Genomic DNA, 20,354 nt, shown 5'->3' with positions numbered 1-20,354 from the left:
TAGATGTCCGCCACCTTTGGCTGCAAAGGATGTAGTCAATCTGATTTCGGTGTCGGCCATCTGGTGAAGTCCATGTATAAAGCCGTCTTTTTGGTTGTTGGAAGAGAGTGTTTGTTATGCACAGTGAGTTGTCCTGGCAGAATTCTATCAGCCTATGTCCCACTTCATTTTGTTCTCCTAAACCATGCTTACCTGTAATTCCAGATGTCATTTGACTGCCCACCTTAGCGTTCCAGTCTCCTGTAACGAAAATAACATCTCTTTTTGGTGTATTATCCAGTAGGTGCTGCAGATCTTCATAGAACTGATCTACTTCTGCTTCTTCAGCATCTGTGGTTGGGGCATATATTTGCATCATTGTGATGTTAAATGGCTTACCCTGAATTCGAATTGAGATCATTCTATCATTTTTTGGATTGTATCCAAGCACTGCTTTAGCCACTTTATTATTAATTATGAAGGCTACTCCATTTCTTCTGTGATCCTCTTGTCCACAGTAGTAGATTTGGTGGTGATCTGATGTGAAGTGGCCCATTCCAGTCCATTTCAGTTCACTGACACCCAATATATCTATATTTAATCTTGACATCTCACCAATAACCACATCCAATTTGCCCTGGCTCATAGATCTTACATTCCAGGTTCCTATGGTGTGTTGATCTTTAGAACATCGGATTCGTCGTTCACCACCAGCACCATCGGCTGCTAGCCGTCCTTTCGGCTTTGAGCTAGCTGCGTCATCACATCTGGGGCTAGTTGAACTTATCCTCTGTTCCTCCCCAGTAGCATTTTGACCATCTTCCGACGGTATACCGACATATCTCTGGTTGTACTGATCCATTTAGTTTTCATGGCAAGAATACTGGGGTGGGTTGCCATTACCTTCCCCAGGGATCGTATTTAGTCTGACCTCTCTACCATGACCTTCCCGTCTTGGGTGTCCCTTCACGGTTTAGCTCATGGTATCCTTGAGGTGCTCAAGCTCCAGCACCACGACAAGGTAACAATCTTCTTTGCTGGAGGGAAGAATTTATATCCAAACAAAAATAGAAAGAACCAATGGGATACCTGAGGAGTGGAGCCTTCTGGATTCCAAGAAACAACCCTTGTCTTCCACTGTAGTGGCTTGTATGCAGAGTAGGAGGCTCCTGGTTCAAGAAGGAAGACTCCTGGAACTCTGTGCGTCTGTCGTAATATGGAGATCAGCACTCCTATTGGCAGAACAGCACCATGGTCTTCTCTGAGCAATTATGAAACCACCAGCTCGAGGCTGCAGGTGATAGGTAGTGAAATTGGAACAATAAAAGTTCAGGTTCTACTAGGGTCATCCTTGGAGAAATGAAATCCTAGAGCCAGCTCACATGATACTTTTCTTCTGCATGTGAGCAATCCTTGATGTCCTTGGGCATGTAACTCATTTGGATAAAAGTTTTGTGTGAACTAGCCATGCATATATGCAACCAGCTGCGATTCTGTGGTGACAGCAGGCTACAGCTGGGAAAAGAGGCAATTCACATAGGGCTTTTCTCCAGTGTGTGAGCTACCCCCCTGCAAGCCATTCTTGGCTGCACTCTTGCATGGAGGAACCCAACCGTAAACTGGATGGTATGTACATGAAGGCTTAGACCTCAATTACAGAGGTTGAAAAGGTTGCCTACTGTTGTTGAGCAAATCCTTGCGAGTTGTATCCATGCATCTCAGTCCATGTTTACTGTCAGTTCTGGACTGTTCACACGTAGGAGCAAAATCCTGTGGGGAGGGAGATCAAGGGGGCTGATGGGCAATCATTTCCCTGCAGGGGAATATGCCCTTCCCAAAGTTCCTTTTCAAATTCAGTTGATCTTTGATCTCTGTGCTGTTTCCTTCGAAGCAGTTCTGTATCCCCTGAGGCTACTGGTCTAGCTATGAAGGATGAGCTGGCTGCATTTCACACCTTTGTCTCTGAACCTCCATGGTGGAGGAAGGGCAGCCCAGGTTCCTTGTGGATATAAAGAAGCCCTTCTCTGTAGGTGACTGAAGGAGAATTACTCTGGTCAAAGAGGAGTTATTGCCCTTGATCCCCATTCCACTCCATTCCCCCCCCCACACACACCCATGTCTCTTCTTTGCTGACCTCTTGGTTGAAATGCTGGGAATTAGGAGATTGCTAAGTAAGTTTAAATAGCTTGAACTTTAGTGTAACATGTTGAGCTGGTTGCAAAAATGCCAGAAAGCAGTGTGCCTGAGAAGAGATTCCTGTTTACTAAATTAAGTCTGCCTTATGTAAAAGCTTCATTTCAGTACAGGGCATACCTGTGCTTGGGGAAAATAGATGGTTTTGTTTTTAGCCTATTTCTGCATTTAGGAGAGCATTCTCAGCTAATAGGATGAGTCTCCCTAGACTAGGATTTCCAGTTGTGGGACTTCAGATCCCCTATTAGTACTGGGGTGTGTGTGCAATCAGTTGGGGACAGGTTGTATAGATAGGTATTCTCCATGGTAGGCCAGGCTAGAGCTTCCACAGGCCTGCACTTCTGCAAGGCAATACAATTGTTTCCGTATTGCAGATTGAGAGCAAAAGTCCCATAATACGTTCACAGCAGAGGCGTGAATAAAATCAAAGACTTCTTGATTTGTATTTCCAATCTCTTAGCTGTTACATTATCAGTGTGTTTTAGTAGTTAAGAGTATTGGACTGGAACTTGGGAGACTCATGAGCTAGTGTGGTGTAGTGGTGGACTGGGAGTCGGGAAATCCAGGTTCTAAATCCCCACTCAGCCATGAAAACTCACTGGGTGACTTTGGGCCAGACACAGACTCTCCGACTAACTTCCCTCACAGGATTGTTGTTGTGAGGATAAAATGGAGAGGAAGAGGATTGAGTTTCTTAAGGAGGAAAAAAGGTGGGCTATAAATGTAATAATATTAAATAAATAAATAAAATATTTTGGTCCCCACTCAGCCATTAAGCTCACTGGGTGACTTTGGGTCAGTCCCTGACTCAGCCCAACCTACCTCACAGGGTTGTTGTGAGGATAAATGGGGAGGAGGGGGGCATATAAGCTGTGTTGGGTATGTTGCAAGAAGAAAACTAATAATAAATAACAAAAGTGGAGGAATTTGGCAATATTTAGCTTTCTGCTTTCTCTTCTGCAAATCTCACAAATAGCAGGCAGACTTTTCTACTCTCAAACTGCTCTCCTCTCAAATCCAAGCTGACATTTGAAAGGGAGGTTTCATAAAGTGACTTGGAAAGCGAACGTGGTCACAAGGAATCGATTTGTGTGTGTTTTCTGCTGGCTTCCCCAATTGCTGCCTGGTAATACGAGACGAGGTGTACGTGTGTTGCTGCCTTTGTTCTGCCATTCCGCTGCGATAGCAGGATTGCAGCAAAGGAGGTTCATGCAGGCCCAGAAGTACTTTCATTGGGTGGGCTTGACCTCGACAATGAGGAGAGCAGCGATATCCAGTAATGCTGGCAGCACTCTCTTTTTGGAACTCGCAGCTTCAGGAAATTGAATCCTGTTGGGAATTTTTGCATAGAAAGTGTTTTAAGATGTGTTTTAGCTTTCAGTGCTGGAAGGAGGTTAGAAGTAAATATTGTGTGGCAAGAGAGCTTCTCGGCTGCAAAGATGTCCGGAAAGAGTGCTCTCTTCCTGAGCCCTTGATCTGTTGGAGGTGGACTGCTGATCTGTTTTTAGTGCACTGCTGATCCATCTCCAGATTTGTGTCTTGAGTATTTCCCCCCCCCCCTTTATTATTGGTATAGATCCTTTGGTCATTACTATTGCTCAAAACCCAAGTGAGGCAAACCTGAAAAAGTGCTGGGAAATTTGTTTGTTGAAGCCTTCCAGATGTATGTTATAAGAAATGAAGGCAATGGCCATTTAATATCTCCTGCATGAGAACTGTTCTCAAGCGAGAGTCTGACACTCTTTCCCATGACTGCTACTTAAGACTGAAACTCAATTAAAGAAATTGTAATTGATTAAGCATATGAGCTTTAGTAGATTCAGTATTCAGATTAATTGACCAGAGAAGAGGATAGGGCTCCTGCAGCTTTAACCGTTGTGATGAAGAAGGAATTTCACCAGGTGCTGCATGTATACAAATGACACCTATTGAATTTCCCTTTTCTAAGCAACTGTTAAACATACAGGAGCCCTGTCCAGCATTTTATATGGTCGCCCTAGTGAGGGAAGGGGGACAATGCCATCTGTCCAGTTTTCCATCAAGAATAATATGCCACAATTCTTGATTTTATTTATTTATTTTAATACTGCCCAATAGCCAAAGCTCTCTGGGCAGTTCACGAAAATTGATGTTTGCAGTTATTTTCATTGATGTGTTATAGCTGCTTTGGACAATGTGGTCTTTTGTTAGCTGACTCGAGCATGCTGGTGGAGAAGAAAGGTTAGTAAGTTTTTCTTTGTGCATATCTTAGGAGGGTTGAATCCTGGCTGCTGTGTCACAGCCTACTCCCATAATCCTGAAAGTGGGGTGAAACTGTAGATTGAGTGGCTGTGGTGTGAGTCTGAATTCATAGTAAAGTGGTTGTGTTGGTGCCTCCTATTACTTCCAGTAAGGGCTGACACTGGTAATCAGTTTGCTTTCTGGAACCATTTGCAAGTCTGGTTCAGCTTGTGAAAACACAACTAGAATTGACTGGAAAGAAAATGTGGTTTTGCGTGGAATGGGGAGAAAAGGAGGAAAAAATATGTGCAGATGATTGCGCCTGTGCTTATTTTCCGTCTTAGATCAAACTCCCAGTTGCAAAGAACCCACTGAAACTGCTGTATTCATTCATATCAGTGGAATTCCCTGGACATCCCAAATAACATGGCCACTTATTCAGAGTATGGCAGCGTTATAGTTTAAGGAACTTGTATGATTACAGCTGGATTTTTCTCACATGGAAACAAACCTAGGAAATATAGAATGAGGGGGAAACCCTGCGTTAGTTAGGAGAGAGACAGAATGCTGATGGTTGTATTCCTTGCCTCTCTCATCTTTTATTCTAATGTGTCTAATAGCAACTCAGGTTCAGCCACACCCCAGTCTGCAAGGGCCATAACTGGCTGGCTGCCAGAATAAAAAGTCATGAGTCAGATATATGGCCCTTTAGAGAGAAGGCTGCAGAGTTTTGAGCCTCTCTAAAGAACCTTCATAAGGCTGTTGTTGTTCGTTGCTGCTTAGTGTGCCCTGTTGAGGGAAAGGTCAGGGAACCGTGTCTCTCCGATGGTGTTTGGGAGAGGCTGCTGGACTGAATTCTTTTGGAGAGCTGGGCCTGCCAGTGTGTCAGACTGCGTGTCATAACAGCAACTTCCCCTTTAAAAATAAAGACTTGGCCAGCTGCTCTCTGCTAAGCACCTTACCAGAACAGGAAAAGTAGACCTTGTCAGGACAAAAGTCACCTGCCTTGATGGCAACCACAGCTACCTGGTCTGCAAGCCTGTGCAAGTTCAAAGCCTAATGTTCTATTCTTCCCATTGGGTGTGGAGGCTTAATAGGGCTCCCACGCAGGGCTGTGCCTTAAGCAAGAGGAATAGCCAGCTATTTCACTTTGGGTTTGTTCTTCTTCTCTAGAGATAGAAGAGAATGTGACGTATTTGGGAATCTTATCAGGTTCCAAGAGCAACATGCAAAAGACAAGTGGAGAAACTTGCTCTGTAAAACAAGTGAAGTTGCTTTTTCTGAGGTAGTGAACAGCTAGGCAAAAGCATTGCTATTGTGATTGGGGGCAATGAGGAATGGTACATGTTTGTGTTCTTTTAAAAAATAGTGTGTGTGTGTGTGTGTGTGTGTGTGTATGTGCGCATGTGTCTCTGTATATGCATACATACAGTAGTGGAAACCCAATATCGCCATGGGCGCTGGTAGTCCTGCTCCTTTCCCACTTTTTTGTCTGTCAATCCATTCACCACAAGGGGCTCATGAATAATGCAAATGTGACTCATGCATAGTGAATCCTTCTCCAAAATTTGATCCTTCCCTCTCATGCCCCAATTGGCCGCTTCCATCCCCTTCCCACTAATGGCAACAGCTTAACTGCGCAGCTGCACCCAGGGCCCGCCTTTGTGCCACACTGATTGGCCGAGCAGGACTGTCTGTCATCCTGCTAGTGGAGGGGCCGCCCTGCTTGTTTGGCGTGAAAGAAATTAATTGCTGTTAAAGATCAAACTTTGAACTTTTTCAAACTTACATTTTTTTCTGCCCATCTACACTGCACATCTTCAGTTTAAAACAAAAATTAGCAAAATCAGTCTGGTAGATCTTGAGTAATAAGCCTTACACTACCATATTCTTATATAAGAGCTATAATGTATATGGAAGATGGGAAGACTAACCACAGATTATTTTATATAGAGAGAACAAAAACATTTCGGTTTCCGCCAAGGGTGGATTTTTCTTTTTAAAATACTCTGTTCTTAGTCTTTCTATCTATCATATATATTTTACTGTAACACTGACTGCATCCATAGTAGATCTAGACCCTCCTTGTTGCTTTACACACACACATACACACACACACACACACACACACACACACACACGTACGTTCATCCTGGTCATGTGTATTAATGTCTTAGTAGGGGGAAGTTCCATCTTGAATATGATGTCACTGCCATAGGTGAGCTGCTCTAGGAAGCCTATGTGCAATGCATATGCTTTGGAGCAATGCCAGTGGCGTCCTCTTTCTGTCATTGGTGGCAAAACCTTAAAGCTGACTTGATATTTGGGCAAGGGTGGAGAACCCCTGGTCCCCCTAACGTTTCCCTACCCCCAATCGAGAGCCAGTGCGGTGTAGTGGTTAGAGTGTTGGACTGGGAGTCGGGAGATCCAGGCCCTAGTCCCCACTCGGCCATGGAAGCTCACTGGGTGACTTTGGGCCAGTCACAGACTCTCAGCCCAACCTACCTCACAGGGTTGTTGTTGTGGGGATAAAATGGGGAGGAGAAGGATTATGTATGCTGCCTTGAGCTCCTTGGAGGAAAAAAGGCAGGATATAAATATAATAAATAAATAAATAAATAAATTCTTTGCTTTTATGTGTTTTTTTCCCATCCTAAAAGGTTAAAATGCCTCTCCTGAGGCTTAGTTCTGGGCAGTAAGAGCTTAGCTTTATGCTACAATATGCCAATATTTTGGGGGGTATTTTGACCCTGTCCCTTTTGCTGTTCGCCACACCCACAACTGGTATGCTCTCCCAGCCCCCTCTCACCCAGACTTTCTTCAAGAATGAGAGGGAGTTTGGTTTTAAATAGCAAGTTCCTCCCCTCCCTCTGACTGTGCACAGCCAGCCTCCTTGAACATCCTTTTGGAAGGCAAGATGCATATTATGTAGATTGGCACATAGGTAGGTAGCTGGGTGGGTGGGTGGAGAGGAGTGTGTGGGGAAGATAGACTGTGATTACCTGCTCACAGGCTCTACTTAACATTGCTCCACACTTTTCAAGACCCACCTCAGCTATTGGCTTAGCCCTGGTACAAATGAAGCCATAGAGCTGGGCTGAATTTCATTTTTGAAGGAGGTCAACAGAAGATGATGGGGACAGAGAGCTAATCTGTGGGCAGCATCCTGCTTTGCCCTTCCTGTCAGTCTGAGGGAACACAAGGCAGGATCAAGGTCACAAGTTAAATGTGAAGAAATGTTCTCTCTTCTTGCTGAGTTTTTTGTGTGTTCAGTGTAGCCCATTTGTACTGGATGATTATGGCCTGTTTCCAGTGGGCCTTCAGGTCACATTATGCTCTGGAATGGCAAGGCTCAGCAGAGAAGCATTCTAGGCATGGATTTGAAGGCTCTTGTTTGCCCCTTTGTTGCTGTATTTACAAAGGATCAATGGCTTATCTCACTCTGTATTTAAAAAAGAAAGGAAGGTGGATCCCCTTATTGCTTTTGTGTGTCATTAACTGTGTCATGTGCTGGAACCTGTAGGAGCTGAACCAGCTTTGCAAAGTCCTGGTACTTGACTCATTTGAGTCATCAATTTCTAACACTCAGGTCCAAGCAGAGAATAAACTATGCTTTCCTTTTTTATTTATTTCATGAAGCTTTCCAACCTCACTGATGTTGCTGTTCATGATGATGATGATAACACTTAATATTTACTTGAAAGGATTCAAGGTGATTGCTGTGTGCATATTGTCTTGATAATCCATACAAGAGCCTTGTAAAATAGGCCAGGTTTATTATCCCCATATTACAGATGAGGGTGGGTGGGGCTGAGACTGAAGTTGGAACTACCCATTTACCTTGCCAAAAGTAATTTCCAAGCCCATGTTTGTTGAGCTAATGAGAGTCAATGTGGTTAGAGTGTTGGACTGGGATTCAGGAGATTTGGATTCTAGTCCCCACTTGGCCATGAAGCTCGCTGGATGACTTTGGGCCAGTCACTGACTTTCAGCTTAACCTATATAACAGGGTTGTTGTGAGGATAAAATCAAGAGGAGGGGGACCACGTAAGCTGACTTGGGTACCTTGCAAGAGGGAAAAAAAGCTGGGGTATAAAGGTAGGAATGAATGGGGGCATTTGTAGGGAATAATTCATAGAAGTAAGGGGTACAACAACTCCTGCGCCAGCCAGTTCTCCCTTGAACCCCCCCCCCCCCGTATTTTCCCCTCAGCCAAGCTTACTTCAGTTTTGGAGCCCAGGCAGTTTTCTGATAAGTGTTGATCAAAATTGGTGGAGGGCCTGGAAAGGGTTGTCTGTCTATATAATGAAGCACACATAGAGGCAGAATCTAATGGTGACCGTCCACAAGTGGCTAGCTCCGCCCATTCCATTACATGAAAAGAACAGAAATGGTAATTTCAGGAATGGGGCAGGTTGGTGGAGCTTGCATAAGAGAGCTCTGCCAACCTGCCGTGTTCCAGAAACTAGCGTTTTTGTTCATTTCAGGGCTTGCCTCCAGAAGGACTAAATCCCTGTTGCACAAATGGTGGACCCTGCTTGTGTGATGGAATTGGTGGGGCTGTCCACTTGCGGAAATGGAAGTGTTGGTGGGTCCTGCTTGCGATGGTGACCATTGGATATTGCCCAGAGGCACCAAAAGGTAGCTAGGTCTTGAACTCTTGCAAACTTGACATTGCCCCCTTCCTCCCTCCCCACCCTTCCCAACACACTGAGCAGCATATACCCTGATTGTCACAGGCACACAAGATATTTGACTCTAGCAAGAGGCTCTTTTCAATATTTTTTGTGTTGGTATAGATACAGAAACATAAAATCCATGCATCTTGCATCAGTTGTGAATGGTGGGCACATATTTATTATTATTATTATTATTATTATTATTATTTATTTATTTATATAGCACCATCAATGTACATGGTGCTGACATGTACAATGTACATGTTTCAATTGCTGCTTTTCTCTGTGAGTCTGTAGAAGCAGGCGCTCATTTCTTGGGACAGGGTTGGGCTCTTGCTTCAATGTAGTTTTGCTGAGAAAAGAGGCGATTTAAACACGTGCCATTCAAAACTGAAGCAAGATGCATGAATTTGTACAGTATTGAAGGAGCGGGCCTTCCTTAATGTTGGTGTTAGATCTAGGATGACAGGAATGAACTGGACCTGTCTGACAGATTTTTTTCTTTTCTTTTTTGCCTTAAGCAGGGACAGGTCTGGAAGGCTTGCTGTGTGGGGTGCAGCGTCTTGTGCATAATTTGAAGTGTGGTTTACACTTTCTTTGGAGTTATGACATTTCGTTCTTGGAGAAGCTAGAGAATAGGGTGCTAGGATTGTGAGTGACGTAGGGAATTGCTGAGACTAGTTTGTTAGGACAGGCAGGGGAGTTCTGATATTGGGGTCAAGAAACTACTTTGCCTTATGAATGGTGCCATTGTTCCTCATACAAAAAGGCTTACTTGCAACTGTGTTTGGGAGCTCTCTCTTTATCTGTTCTGTCTCTGAGTACGAATGCTGCAGTTTACCATCGTCAGCCTGGAAACCAATCGCAACTTTCCTGCTACTGAGTAGCGGTGGTAGTTCTCCGGCAATCTGAATCCCTCCCAGGCCAATTTTGACTTCTAGTCTTTGAGCAATAGCTGCTGCTTATAATATACACCTTCACTGTATACGTTTAGATGCCAGGTTATAGGCCTTCCTCTTTAAGCAGGCAACTAACCTGAAATCTGTTGCTTGATTAAGTCTAGTGTTGGCTCCTGAATGTTTTTGATTTAAAAAAATGTTTTAAATGTTTAATATTGTTTTATTTTGATACGTGTATTGTTGTAATTATTGCTTTTATTTATTTACTATATATCTATACTGACTTTAACTTGGGGCGGTTCACAAATTTGGTTATTTTGGCGCTCCTCTTTGCTTTTAGGATTGTAAATTGCCCTGAGGGCATTTGCAATTTGGGCAGTATACAAATGGCCAAAGAAGCAGCCAGTGCAGCTCTTTAGAGAGCCAGACAGGTCTAAATGCCTGGCTCTGAGGGGTCCTTCCTCAGAACCAGGCATTGTGGGAGGGAGGTCCCTGGAGATCACCCGATAAAGAGTGAGGCGTTTGGGCCTAGCCAGCCCAATGAAGAGATGTCCTGGCCGCTTTTCCATCCAATGCAGCTCTTCAGAGAGCTCATCCGCTGTTCACTCTGAGAGGATTCTCAGAGCGAGTAGTGGGGCAAGTGGACACAGCATGCAGTGCCAGGTCATCCTGGCATTGAGAGTACCTGCCTATAGGTTTCTCATCTCACTCCACTGCCACTTCTTTGCATTGGCCATGGTTTTGTCACACAAAATTGCTCCTCTGTGTTGTCAGCTGGGATGGGGAAAATTGCTCAGTGTGGCCTGTGGGACTAGTTCACTTGTATGGGGCACAGACTCCTTCAAACAAGCATGCTTGTGGTGTTTACTTCTGTATCTTCATTTGTGATTTTGATTGTGCTTCAGCTGTGATATAATTACTTGCACATTTATCTGCTAAGGCCCCACTACTTCAGCCTATTCGTTCTTTACTCTATCTTGTCCAAATTATATGTTCTACCTCCCTGGCTCTCTGCACTGATGGTGGCTTGGCAGAAGCACCTCCTTCTCTGGAGGAGGCCATTTGGGAAAGGGAAAAGGTGAAGGAGGTCAACAGAAGATGATGGGGACAGAGAGCTAATCTCCCATGTTCAGGAAAGTCATGTGATAAAAGTTCTTCTTTTTACTGTAACCATTTCAACCTCAAGTGCGTGACTAAACCCCCCTCTAGACAAAACCCAAAATGAAACCCTCAACATGTATAAAGCTACAATATCAGGGGAAATCATATGAGCTTTTTCTTCTGCAGTCTTAGAAAGATCACGTGGTATTGCTGTGATGGCCTTTAAGATTTTATGTCTGGCTCTGAAGAGAAAGGAAATGGACTCCCTGATGAGGCCTGCCTGGCGCCAACATTGCCATCTTTTTGATGCTAGGTTAAAACTGCCCTTTTCTCTCTGGCATTTGGTAACGTATAGTGAGTCTTTTGGATCAGGTCCCAGACTGTCTCTGGCTGATGGTTTTAAATTGCTTTAGATATATTTTGATGTGTGTTCTATCTGTTTTATGTCCTTTTGGGAATGGTTTTATGCTTTATATAATGTATTTTAATGGGTTTTAATTTTTGGGACCTGCCCAGTGAGCTTTCGCTATGGGGCAGTATAGAAATATAATAGATGAAAGGAAAGGAAGTAATGGGAAGGGTACATGCTCTAGATTGGGAAAGGAAATCTGCAGAAAGCCTAAGGGTGCATATTTAGCCAGAAAAGCATTGAAGGCGGCATGGCAGAATGCTGGGGGCTGTAGGACTGCACTCGAAGGCAGAGAGGCAAGAATTGGGTCGCTATGTGCACTGCTGATATTCCTGATATTCAGCTGTGAGTTAGAGGCTGCTTCCACTTCATGGGTAGCTTTATTTGTAAGGCCTTTTCCCCTCTAGCACACCGTCCTCCTTTGTTTCTTCTGGGCCTCCACAACCTCCAGGGACATCAGCAGCTGTTCCTTTGGGGGCTGTTATCACTTGATGCCACTGCCAGCCTGTTACTTTGGGGAGTGGCTGCTGCTGCTGCTGCTAATCAAGGCTATGCAGAGGGGGCGTGGAAGAGGGTGACTCCCAGATGCTCAGGATGTTTTAAAGCAGGCCTATTTATAGCTATTTCTGTGTAGGATTGGAGACAAGTCTCTGAGAGGAAGGGAGCCCCGGCTGCCTATAGAAACACAACAGCCTGACAGAGCGAGAGAGGGCTTTGCTTGCCAGGGTGAGTGTTGCAAAATGGCAGTCATACCCATGCGGCCTATGGCACTGGACAGCAAGCACTGAGATATGAGCAAGTCAGGGATGCCTGTAGAAATTACAGAGTAAGGAATTCTTCACTGACTGGGACGTTCCCATTGCCTCTAATGCAGGGGGGACGACCTTGTGGCCTTCCAGATACTTCGCCTATAACTGCTATCAACCCTAGTCAATGTTGAAGGATGATGGGAGTTGTAGGCCAAAATATCTGGAGAGCCACAAGCTGCCCATCCCCTTTCGGTCAGAGCTGGATTAGCCATGGGCAAGCTTCAGAGGGACCTTGCCATTTTAGAATCTCTCTTTCAGCTATACAAGTTGCGAGCCCTCGTGGTTTCAAAAGAAAGCTTGGAAATATTTTCTGTATCTCACAAACTCTTTGAAAGTAAGGTTTTTTTGCACTTTAATCTTTGTATGATACTTCCAGAAGGCCCCTTTCAATGATAACAGCTTGGTCTCTCTGTGAGCAAAGAAAGGACTGCCAGTGTGAAATCCTCTGTTGCTAGTTGGTTCATGCAGCTTTTGGGTGTTGTAGTCATTTGATGTTTAGCTGGTGGTGACGAGGGATTTTCTTCTTCTTCATACAACAACTTTTGCAGCATCCTGCTCCTGTCTTGCCTTACAGAGATAGGAAAAGCTCCCTATTTTGGGTATTTCAGAGCTGACAGCTCTTTCTAGCACTGACTGTGGGGCAGTAATAGTAGGTATGCTGTAGCAAACCCCACAACACTGGGTGTTCTTTCTTTGCCTTAAGGACCCAAGTGAGCATCACACTTAGTCTGCAGAGCAGATCCTCTTGCAACTGTAGTGGGCCCCGAAGCAACTCTGGGCCTGAGAAGAGACTTGCCCCCACCTGTGCAGACGATGGGAAGATGCAGCGTTGCTGTCCTGTCATCACCATGCAGGGTGTGGGGTGAACAGAAGCCTGTGAACCAGCCCTGTTGAGTTCAGGCCCTGCCTCCACCACCTCCGCCTGCAGTGGCTGTGGGTGGGTTGCGTCACCATCTCGCCCTCTTTTCCTGTTTGTGAAATGAAGACAACACTCGCCCCAGGCCCTGTCTTGGGAGGCCTTGCTACTCTTTTTCAGTGTAGCTGAACTAAAGGGGACTGTGGTTGTGGTGGCATTTCACCCTCCAGGCCCATCACTTGAATTGTCACTTGAACTGTAGGGCTGAAGCTCATTGGTCGAAACAGACTAATTTTTCTGCACTGGGTCAGCGCTGGGGATTCCAGAATTCTAGTGGCAGAGGTGCTGCCTTTCAGACTTGCCCTCCATCTTACAGTTACCTGATAATCCGTCAACTGCATAGTTCAGGGTTGAGGAAGCTCCAGCCCAAGGGAAACTTCCAGGCCTCTCAGTCCAGACTTCTGGACTCTTTCCAGACCACGCCCCTTTTCTACAGGCCACGCCTATCACCAGCCTCACTCTGAGTCATTTATATTTTTTAAGCCTGTCCTGCTCTGTCCCCGCACTACAAAGGCAATAGAGGTAGGGTGACCATATGAAAAGGAGGACAGGGCTCCTGTATCTTTAATAGTTGCATAGAAAAGGGAATTTCAGCAAGTGTCATTTGTATATATGGAGAACCTGGTGAAATTTCCTCTTCAACACAACAGTTAAAGCTGCAGGAGCTATACTAGAGTGATCAGATTTAAAAGAGGGCAGGGCACCTGCAGCTTTAACTGTTGTGGTGAAGAGGAAATTTCACCAGGTTCTCCATATGTACAAATGACACCTGCTGAAATTCCTTTTTCAATACAACTGTTAAAGACACAGGAGCCCTGTCCTCGGTTTCATATGTTCACCCTAAATAGAGGGAACCTTGTGGAAGTTAAGGAAGGAAAATTTCTGGATGAAAATGTCTCTCCCTGCCCCTCCCCACATTGCAGAAGCAAGAGTCACCATCTTTAAACCGGCCCATGTTTGGCTCTGGACACACCCATTGCTAGAATGTAGACACTAACTGCTTCTTGTATGGATTTATTGTAATTATTTTTAACGTTGTGTTTTTAATACTGTATGTTAAATGTGATTTTAATATTTCTCAGTGAACAAAAGGATTTAAAAAATATTTAGTGGTATTATAAATATCAAAAATAAATAAATAAATAATATTGACTGAGGTAATACAGACCTTGACAGGAAAAAAAGTTCCCTTGCCCTGATGTAGATGCTTCAGGGATTCTTCTCTCCCTCTGCCTCCCCTTTTATTATTCCGTTCTATACCTTTCCTGGATTGAAAGGTGGAAGCCCTTTCCCTAATATTTTCATAGGAATAGCAGTCATGACAACAAAAGAATGCAGTAAAAAAAGAAAAGAACATGAATAAGCTGTGCCTTCACACTGACTTTTTTTTTCTCCTTTAGAAATATAGTTGTATTTAATTTATTTTCATTGGATTGTTATCTTGATTTTTAAAACTGTATTTGTGTACTAGGCAACACTTGTGTTATCGGCAGCCAGCTTTCCTTTGCCTTATACTTTGCTGTTCTGCTGCTCCTACTCTGTCTAGACTCCACAGTGGGCCTGTTCAGAAGATACCTTAAACCATGGCTTTAACCACAGCGAATAGGGCCTTTTGCTTTATTCACTATGGTTAAAGCTGTGGTTTAAGGTGTCTTCTGAACACAGCCTGGCTTTCTGGCTTAACCACTGTGGTTAAAGTCATGGTTTAAGGTGTCTTCTGAACGGGGTCACAGTCAGCCACTCCAGTTACCTCTTTTTCTCACCTGCCCCACAATAAAATCATCTCCTTCTCTGGTCTTTGTTGTGCACCTATATTGGATGGGTGGGTTGAGTGTGTGTGTATATATGCAAATGTTGATATATTTGTAGGAAATCTTGACAAGTTAAGGCAGGCTTCCTCAACATGATGCTCTTCAGCCAGGGGAACTATGGGAGTTGTAGTGGAGGACACCAGGTTGGGGAAGGCTGAGATAAGGTCATGCATTCCTGGTGGTGTTGCCTTGTCTTCTAGGAGCAGGTCTGAGAGGGTGTTATAGCAAGTCAGAGTCAAGATTGTGAATGGGGGCAGCCTTTCCTGGTGGGAGCTCAGAATCTACTGAAATGGCCATGCTGAAACTTGAGTTCACATTTTAGCCTCGTGTGCTTTCTCTCCTCACCCCCACCCCAGTTTTAGAAACACCTGTGCTATAAGTATTACTCACTAGGCTTGCTGTTGTGGCCACTTAAGTCCAGTGGACAGACTGGTGGGCTTTTTGTTTGAACACCTACATTCAAATCTTTGCTCAGCTATGGATTCCATAGGAGATTTTGGGTATGTCACTGGTTTCACTCTATTTCCCTGTGTCACAATCTTAAGTACAATAAGTGATAATAAAGGAAGGCTGGGTGCTGCTCTCAAGCATAAGATATGGGATGTTTCTGGATACGGCTTTTATTGTGCAATTGACCTGCTTTATCTATGGGGAAATTTTATGGGAGGTCCAGACATCTCATTATGTGGGAGGCCACATAATGAGAAGACAGGATACCCTGGAGAAGAGGCTGATGCTAGGGAAAGTGGAAGGCAAAAGGAAGAGGGGCCGACCAAGGGCAAGATGGATGGATGATATTCTGGAGGTGACAGACTTGACCTTGGGGGAGCTGGGGGTGGCAATGGCCAACAGAAAGCTCTGGCGTGGGCTGGTCCATGAAGTCACGAAGAGTCAGAAACGACTGAACGAATAAACAACAACAAGACATCGTCATCTTTCGTTTGCAACCTTCCCGGGTTTTCCCACTGCTTTTTCCGTCTTCTTTCTTTCCATCGAAAATCAATTCAGGAGGGAAAGGTGGAATAGTCTTCTGGTATTGCTAGGAGCTACCTGGTTTCACCTGGGTGCTAATTTTCTGGAATTGGTGGGGTGGAAGTAGGTGAGTCATACAGGATCAAATTTTGGCACAGGCTGGGAATTATTAGTTTCCTTTCTGTTTCTTAGAAGAAGAATATGTCAAAGGTGATTTTAGTGCCAATTCACACAATTAGGCGTGGATATTTTTTAGGTGTAAAACTAAAATATGTGTAAATGAGACGTGTGTATTGTACATGTACACTTGTCAGAGAGCCAGGATTGGCTGAAGCTGCCTGCCAGATCCACACAAAGTTGTAAACCTGGGTTTACTGCAATATGTAGAAAGGCAGTCAGGGTAACTTTTGTTTGGTGGAAAAACAACACATTTTGTGGCACCTTAAAGACTAACCAATTTAAAGTTAGTATACTAAACATTTCTGGATCTTGCATCTCTTCTGATGGCTATTCTGTCTCTCTCTTGTACTGCAGGGTGGCATCAAGATACTCTTCCCCTGTCTGTGCAGGAGCTGGGTCATTCTCTAAACTGGATTTGATTGGGGGCCAGCAGCAGCTAGGTTTTTGGAATTACAAATCTCTGATCCCTTATCTGGAGGCAGCCTGCTGTGATGGGGCTGTAGTGAAGGTAGCTGGCCTACCATGCACCCCACAGGGAGTATCGACCCCGGCTTTTCCCGTTCTGCTGTGCAAACCCTGTCTCGTAGCCACTGCCGGAACATCAAGCAAAAGATCTCTCAGTGGGAGGGTCGGACCAAAGGGGATTGTCAGGAGGAAAGGCAGAAACCCAAAGACTTTGGGGTCAAGTATGGCCATGACAGCAGGGGGAAGTCAGTGGGACTTGGACATGGCAGGGACGTAGAAGGGGTACCAAGTGTGCAGAGTCTTGGCTTGGATTTCCGGGAAAACTCTCACCTCTGCTCTGTCACGGAGGAGGAGGAGGAGAGACTTCAAGAGAGCCCCTCAGTTGAGCAGTTCCCCAATGGCGTTATATCTGAAGGAGAGGAGGAAGAGGAGGACTGGCAAGGGGAGAGGCTGCCCCCAGGGAACTTCTACACCTCACGGGACCTGTGGAAACAGATCGAAGCGTTTTCTCCAGACAAAGTCCTCTCCATCGCCTTGGACTTGAAAAGGAAACGGGAAAGTTGTGGCTCAACAGAGAAGGAGCTGAACGTGGTGTCTCCGACAAAGAGCTTGGAGAACATCTACTGTGATGCTGAAAGCCAAGGAGGGCAGCCAGCCATCAACCCGGTACCCAAACCGCGAAGGACTTTCCGTTACCTTTCTGAGAAGGACCATGTGGATTGTCCCAACGGAGGCCACATTGAGAGGAAGCCACCAGAACATCAATGTAATGGTGGCTGCCTTGCAACAACTTCCCACAACTCTGAGCAAAGAGTGGCCAGCAGGGGCATCCGAGGCCGATCCAAGAGGTGGGTGCTGGTTGTATCTCTCCCCTTCCTCTTGTAAGTAAGATCTTCTGAATAATGGCAACCTGCTAGGTTGGTATTCTTAATCAGCAGTTTCTCCCGTGTCAGGAAGCATCCGGCATCCTCCTTTCTTCTTTCCCCTATATCATTTTCCCTTAGGAAATTTGAAAGGTTGTACAGGAAGTGCAGACTTCTTTTTTTCCATGTTGAAAAATGTTTCAATTCGATCAGTAATGTTTGTTGACAAAAGTAGAGTATAGAAATAAAGAAAGTTTAGCCCACCTTTGGTTGGCATGAAGTGTAGCATTAATAGTAAGCTGTCTGTATCCTGTTCTTCAACATGTGCAGACATTTAGTATTAAAATAGATTTCAGCACCTTGAAAGTGGAAGCATGTGGAAGGGAAATCTTATGGGAGTTGGGAAGTTAGGCTTGAAAATGTGCAGGCATTGCCTCATGGCCATGCACAAAGGGTTAAACAAATTTGTGCATGCATGGAGAATTTTGATTTCCTTTTAAGCACAGGGTTTACACAGCCTTATTTAGGAGTGTGCATGGATATCTAATCTTATTAGCTAAGGGCCTTCAGGATTGCTGGCTATGGCTGCTGTGATGAGCATCCCTCCCACGCTTGGCAAGCGTGAAGCTGAGCGTGACAGGGGGACAGCACCCCACCCCATCACAGAGTTTGGGAGGTGGATGGAGGCTCACCCCCATAACTGCACTTGGCTCTATGGGTTTTTCATGATGTCAGAGTAAAAAAGTCCACATCTCCCCTCTCAGGGGATAGGTGGGGTTGGCAGTGAGCACACACTTTTTGGCTGGTTACCAAGGGCGGCCAGCGTTTGTCCAACACTGTTATCAACTATGCTCAGTTGAGGGAAATTCCCATGTGTGGAAAGATCATCCTCTCAATGTGGAGATGTCCTAGTCGTGGTTTAGAAACCCCATTTAATCTCGGATAACCACACGACTGAAGTGGCCTAGATACTTTTTATTGTAGTTACAAACGAAAGGAAAGCTGAAGAAACTCATGGGCTGCTGGACAATGTCTTCTCTCCAGCTACTCCTAATGCACAGCACATGACCTGTACAGCTGTAGCTAATTTGGGGCAGATGGTCTTAAGCTGACTAACTCTTTGCTGGATTGTGGCCTTCGGAATGTGAGTGTGAGAATGAAAGGGGCTGAAACTCTCATCTCTGTACATTGTGTCAATACAGTTATGGAGTAACTTCCCCAACCTGGAGCCCTCCAGATCTTTTGGGCTGCAACTATCTGCATTCCTGATCAATGGCCATGCTGGCTAGGAGGACACCATTTTAGGGAAGGCTAGGCCATGCAGGACAGAAACCAGAGTTCCAGACCTTTTCATTCTCATACTCATATTCCAAAGGCCACAATCCATCAAGGAGTTAGAAGGCCGGTATAGAATCAAAAACCTATTTTTTTTCATGTGTTAAGGAGAAAAATAGATTTGAGAAAAACGGAGTAAAAAAAAAAAGAAATCTTCCACCTCAGCATTGTTATACAGTCTTTATTGAAAACCAAAGACAATTTCCCCCCCAAAATAAGATACTACCTTTTCTAAAATGTCCAAGGTAACAATTTTATGCTAACATCTCTGAAAATAAGAGAAAAATATATTCAGTCAGCTGTAGGTAGTGCAGTATGCCTTTAACAAAAGGTAGGACATTTAAAGGCCATGCCAGGTTCCTGTGTGTGAGGCTTGCGTGATGATAAGGCAACCTCCTGCTTTGTTTACAGGAAATCCTTTGAATTTGAGGACATCCAAGGCTACCGCAACCGGCTGGCCGCCATAGAGTACCAAAAGCTCCATGAAGAACTGAATGGCACCACAAATGTCCGTCTCTATTGCACGCAGTCAGAGGACAACCTCTATGAGGACATTATTGGTATGTTTCCAAGTTCATTTCAAAGAAAAGAATGAGAGTAATTTGGAGGAAGGCTGTCTGCCATCTTTTCTTTCTCTGAAGGTCAACCGAATTCATTTTATGGTCACCACTGCTGACCTATGGAACTTGCATTTATAGATACCTGGGCTAGATCTATACTACTGCTTTATAGCAGTATTGAAGTGCACTGATAATTGTTGGGGCAAATTATGGGTGTCATCAGACAAGCGTTTATTGTGCGCTCGTTACTGGGGACTCACGGATTTTCGCGAGTCCCTCTCATGATGTTGTCTGCCTCCCGCCCCTTCTAGACTTCTTCACGCAACAAAAAAAGCCCCCGGTAAGTCTGTATTATTTTTAAAGACAGAAGTTGCCTCTATCTCCTGCTGTGTGTAGGAGAAGTGCCGCGATAAAGACGACCCCTGAATGGGCCACGTGCACTTCTTACTTCCTCTTTCCTCTCCTTGAGAGACGGACGAAGTATCGAGCCACAAAAGCAGGGGTGGAGAAGTGACGGTAGGCAAGCGTGATTTCCCCTCCATCTGATTGAGCCCTATACATTCCATATACCGTTTTCATAGTTTTATTTCCAGCTTTTTATTCTACATTATCCAAAATACTGCAACTAATGTCACTGTGTGCCCTACAAGATATAAATATAGTGTTACCATGATGGGATCGCAATGATTTCTGGCCCTAGTGACTAAATACCATTTCTTTGCTGTAAACTGCCCAGAGAGCTCTAGCTATGGGGGCGGTATATAAATGTAATAAAATAAATAAATAAATAAATTGAGGGGAAGGGTGAGGGGGGTTGCAGTGCATGTTGCTGTTTTGCTCTCTTTGGCCACAAGCTGCATGCTAGTGCGCAGTTTGTTGTTGGCCAATTAATTCTGGCTTATTTGGGAGCAACAAACCAGGATTCCCGGCTCAGACGTGATATGAAAGTCTCTATTTCTGGTT

General features: G+C 44.7%; 1 protein-coding gene across 2 annotated transcripts in view; it reads left to right on the top strand.

Moving 5' to 3' along the window:
• Positions 1–20,354, top strand: part of DENND2C (DENN domain containing 2C) — a 75,052-nt gene that overhangs the window by 20,305 nt on the left and 34,393 nt on the right. For both annotated transcript variants that reach the window (XM_063143742.1, XM_063143734.1), the window contains exons 2-3: positions 16,523–17,481; positions 19,243–19,391. In XM_063143742.1, coding sequence (XP_062999812.1) covers positions 16,691–17,481; positions 19,243–19,391 — 940 coding nt within the window. In that variant the 5' untranslated portion in view covers positions 16,523–16,690. The remainder of the gene's footprint in view (positions 1–16,522; positions 17,482–19,242; positions 19,392–20,354) is intronic.

Source organism: Elgaria multicarinata, chromosome 1, assembly GCF_023053635.1.
Source record: "Elgaria multicarinata webbii isolate HBS135686 ecotype San Diego chromosome 1, rElgMul1.1.pri, whole genome shotgun sequence".
Lineage (NCBI taxonomy): Eukaryota > Metazoa > Chordata > Lepidosauria > Squamata > Anguidae > Elgaria > Elgaria multicarinata.
Note: the sequence above shows the minus strand (reverse complement) of the source record. Positions and strands in the feature narration are given on the sequence as shown.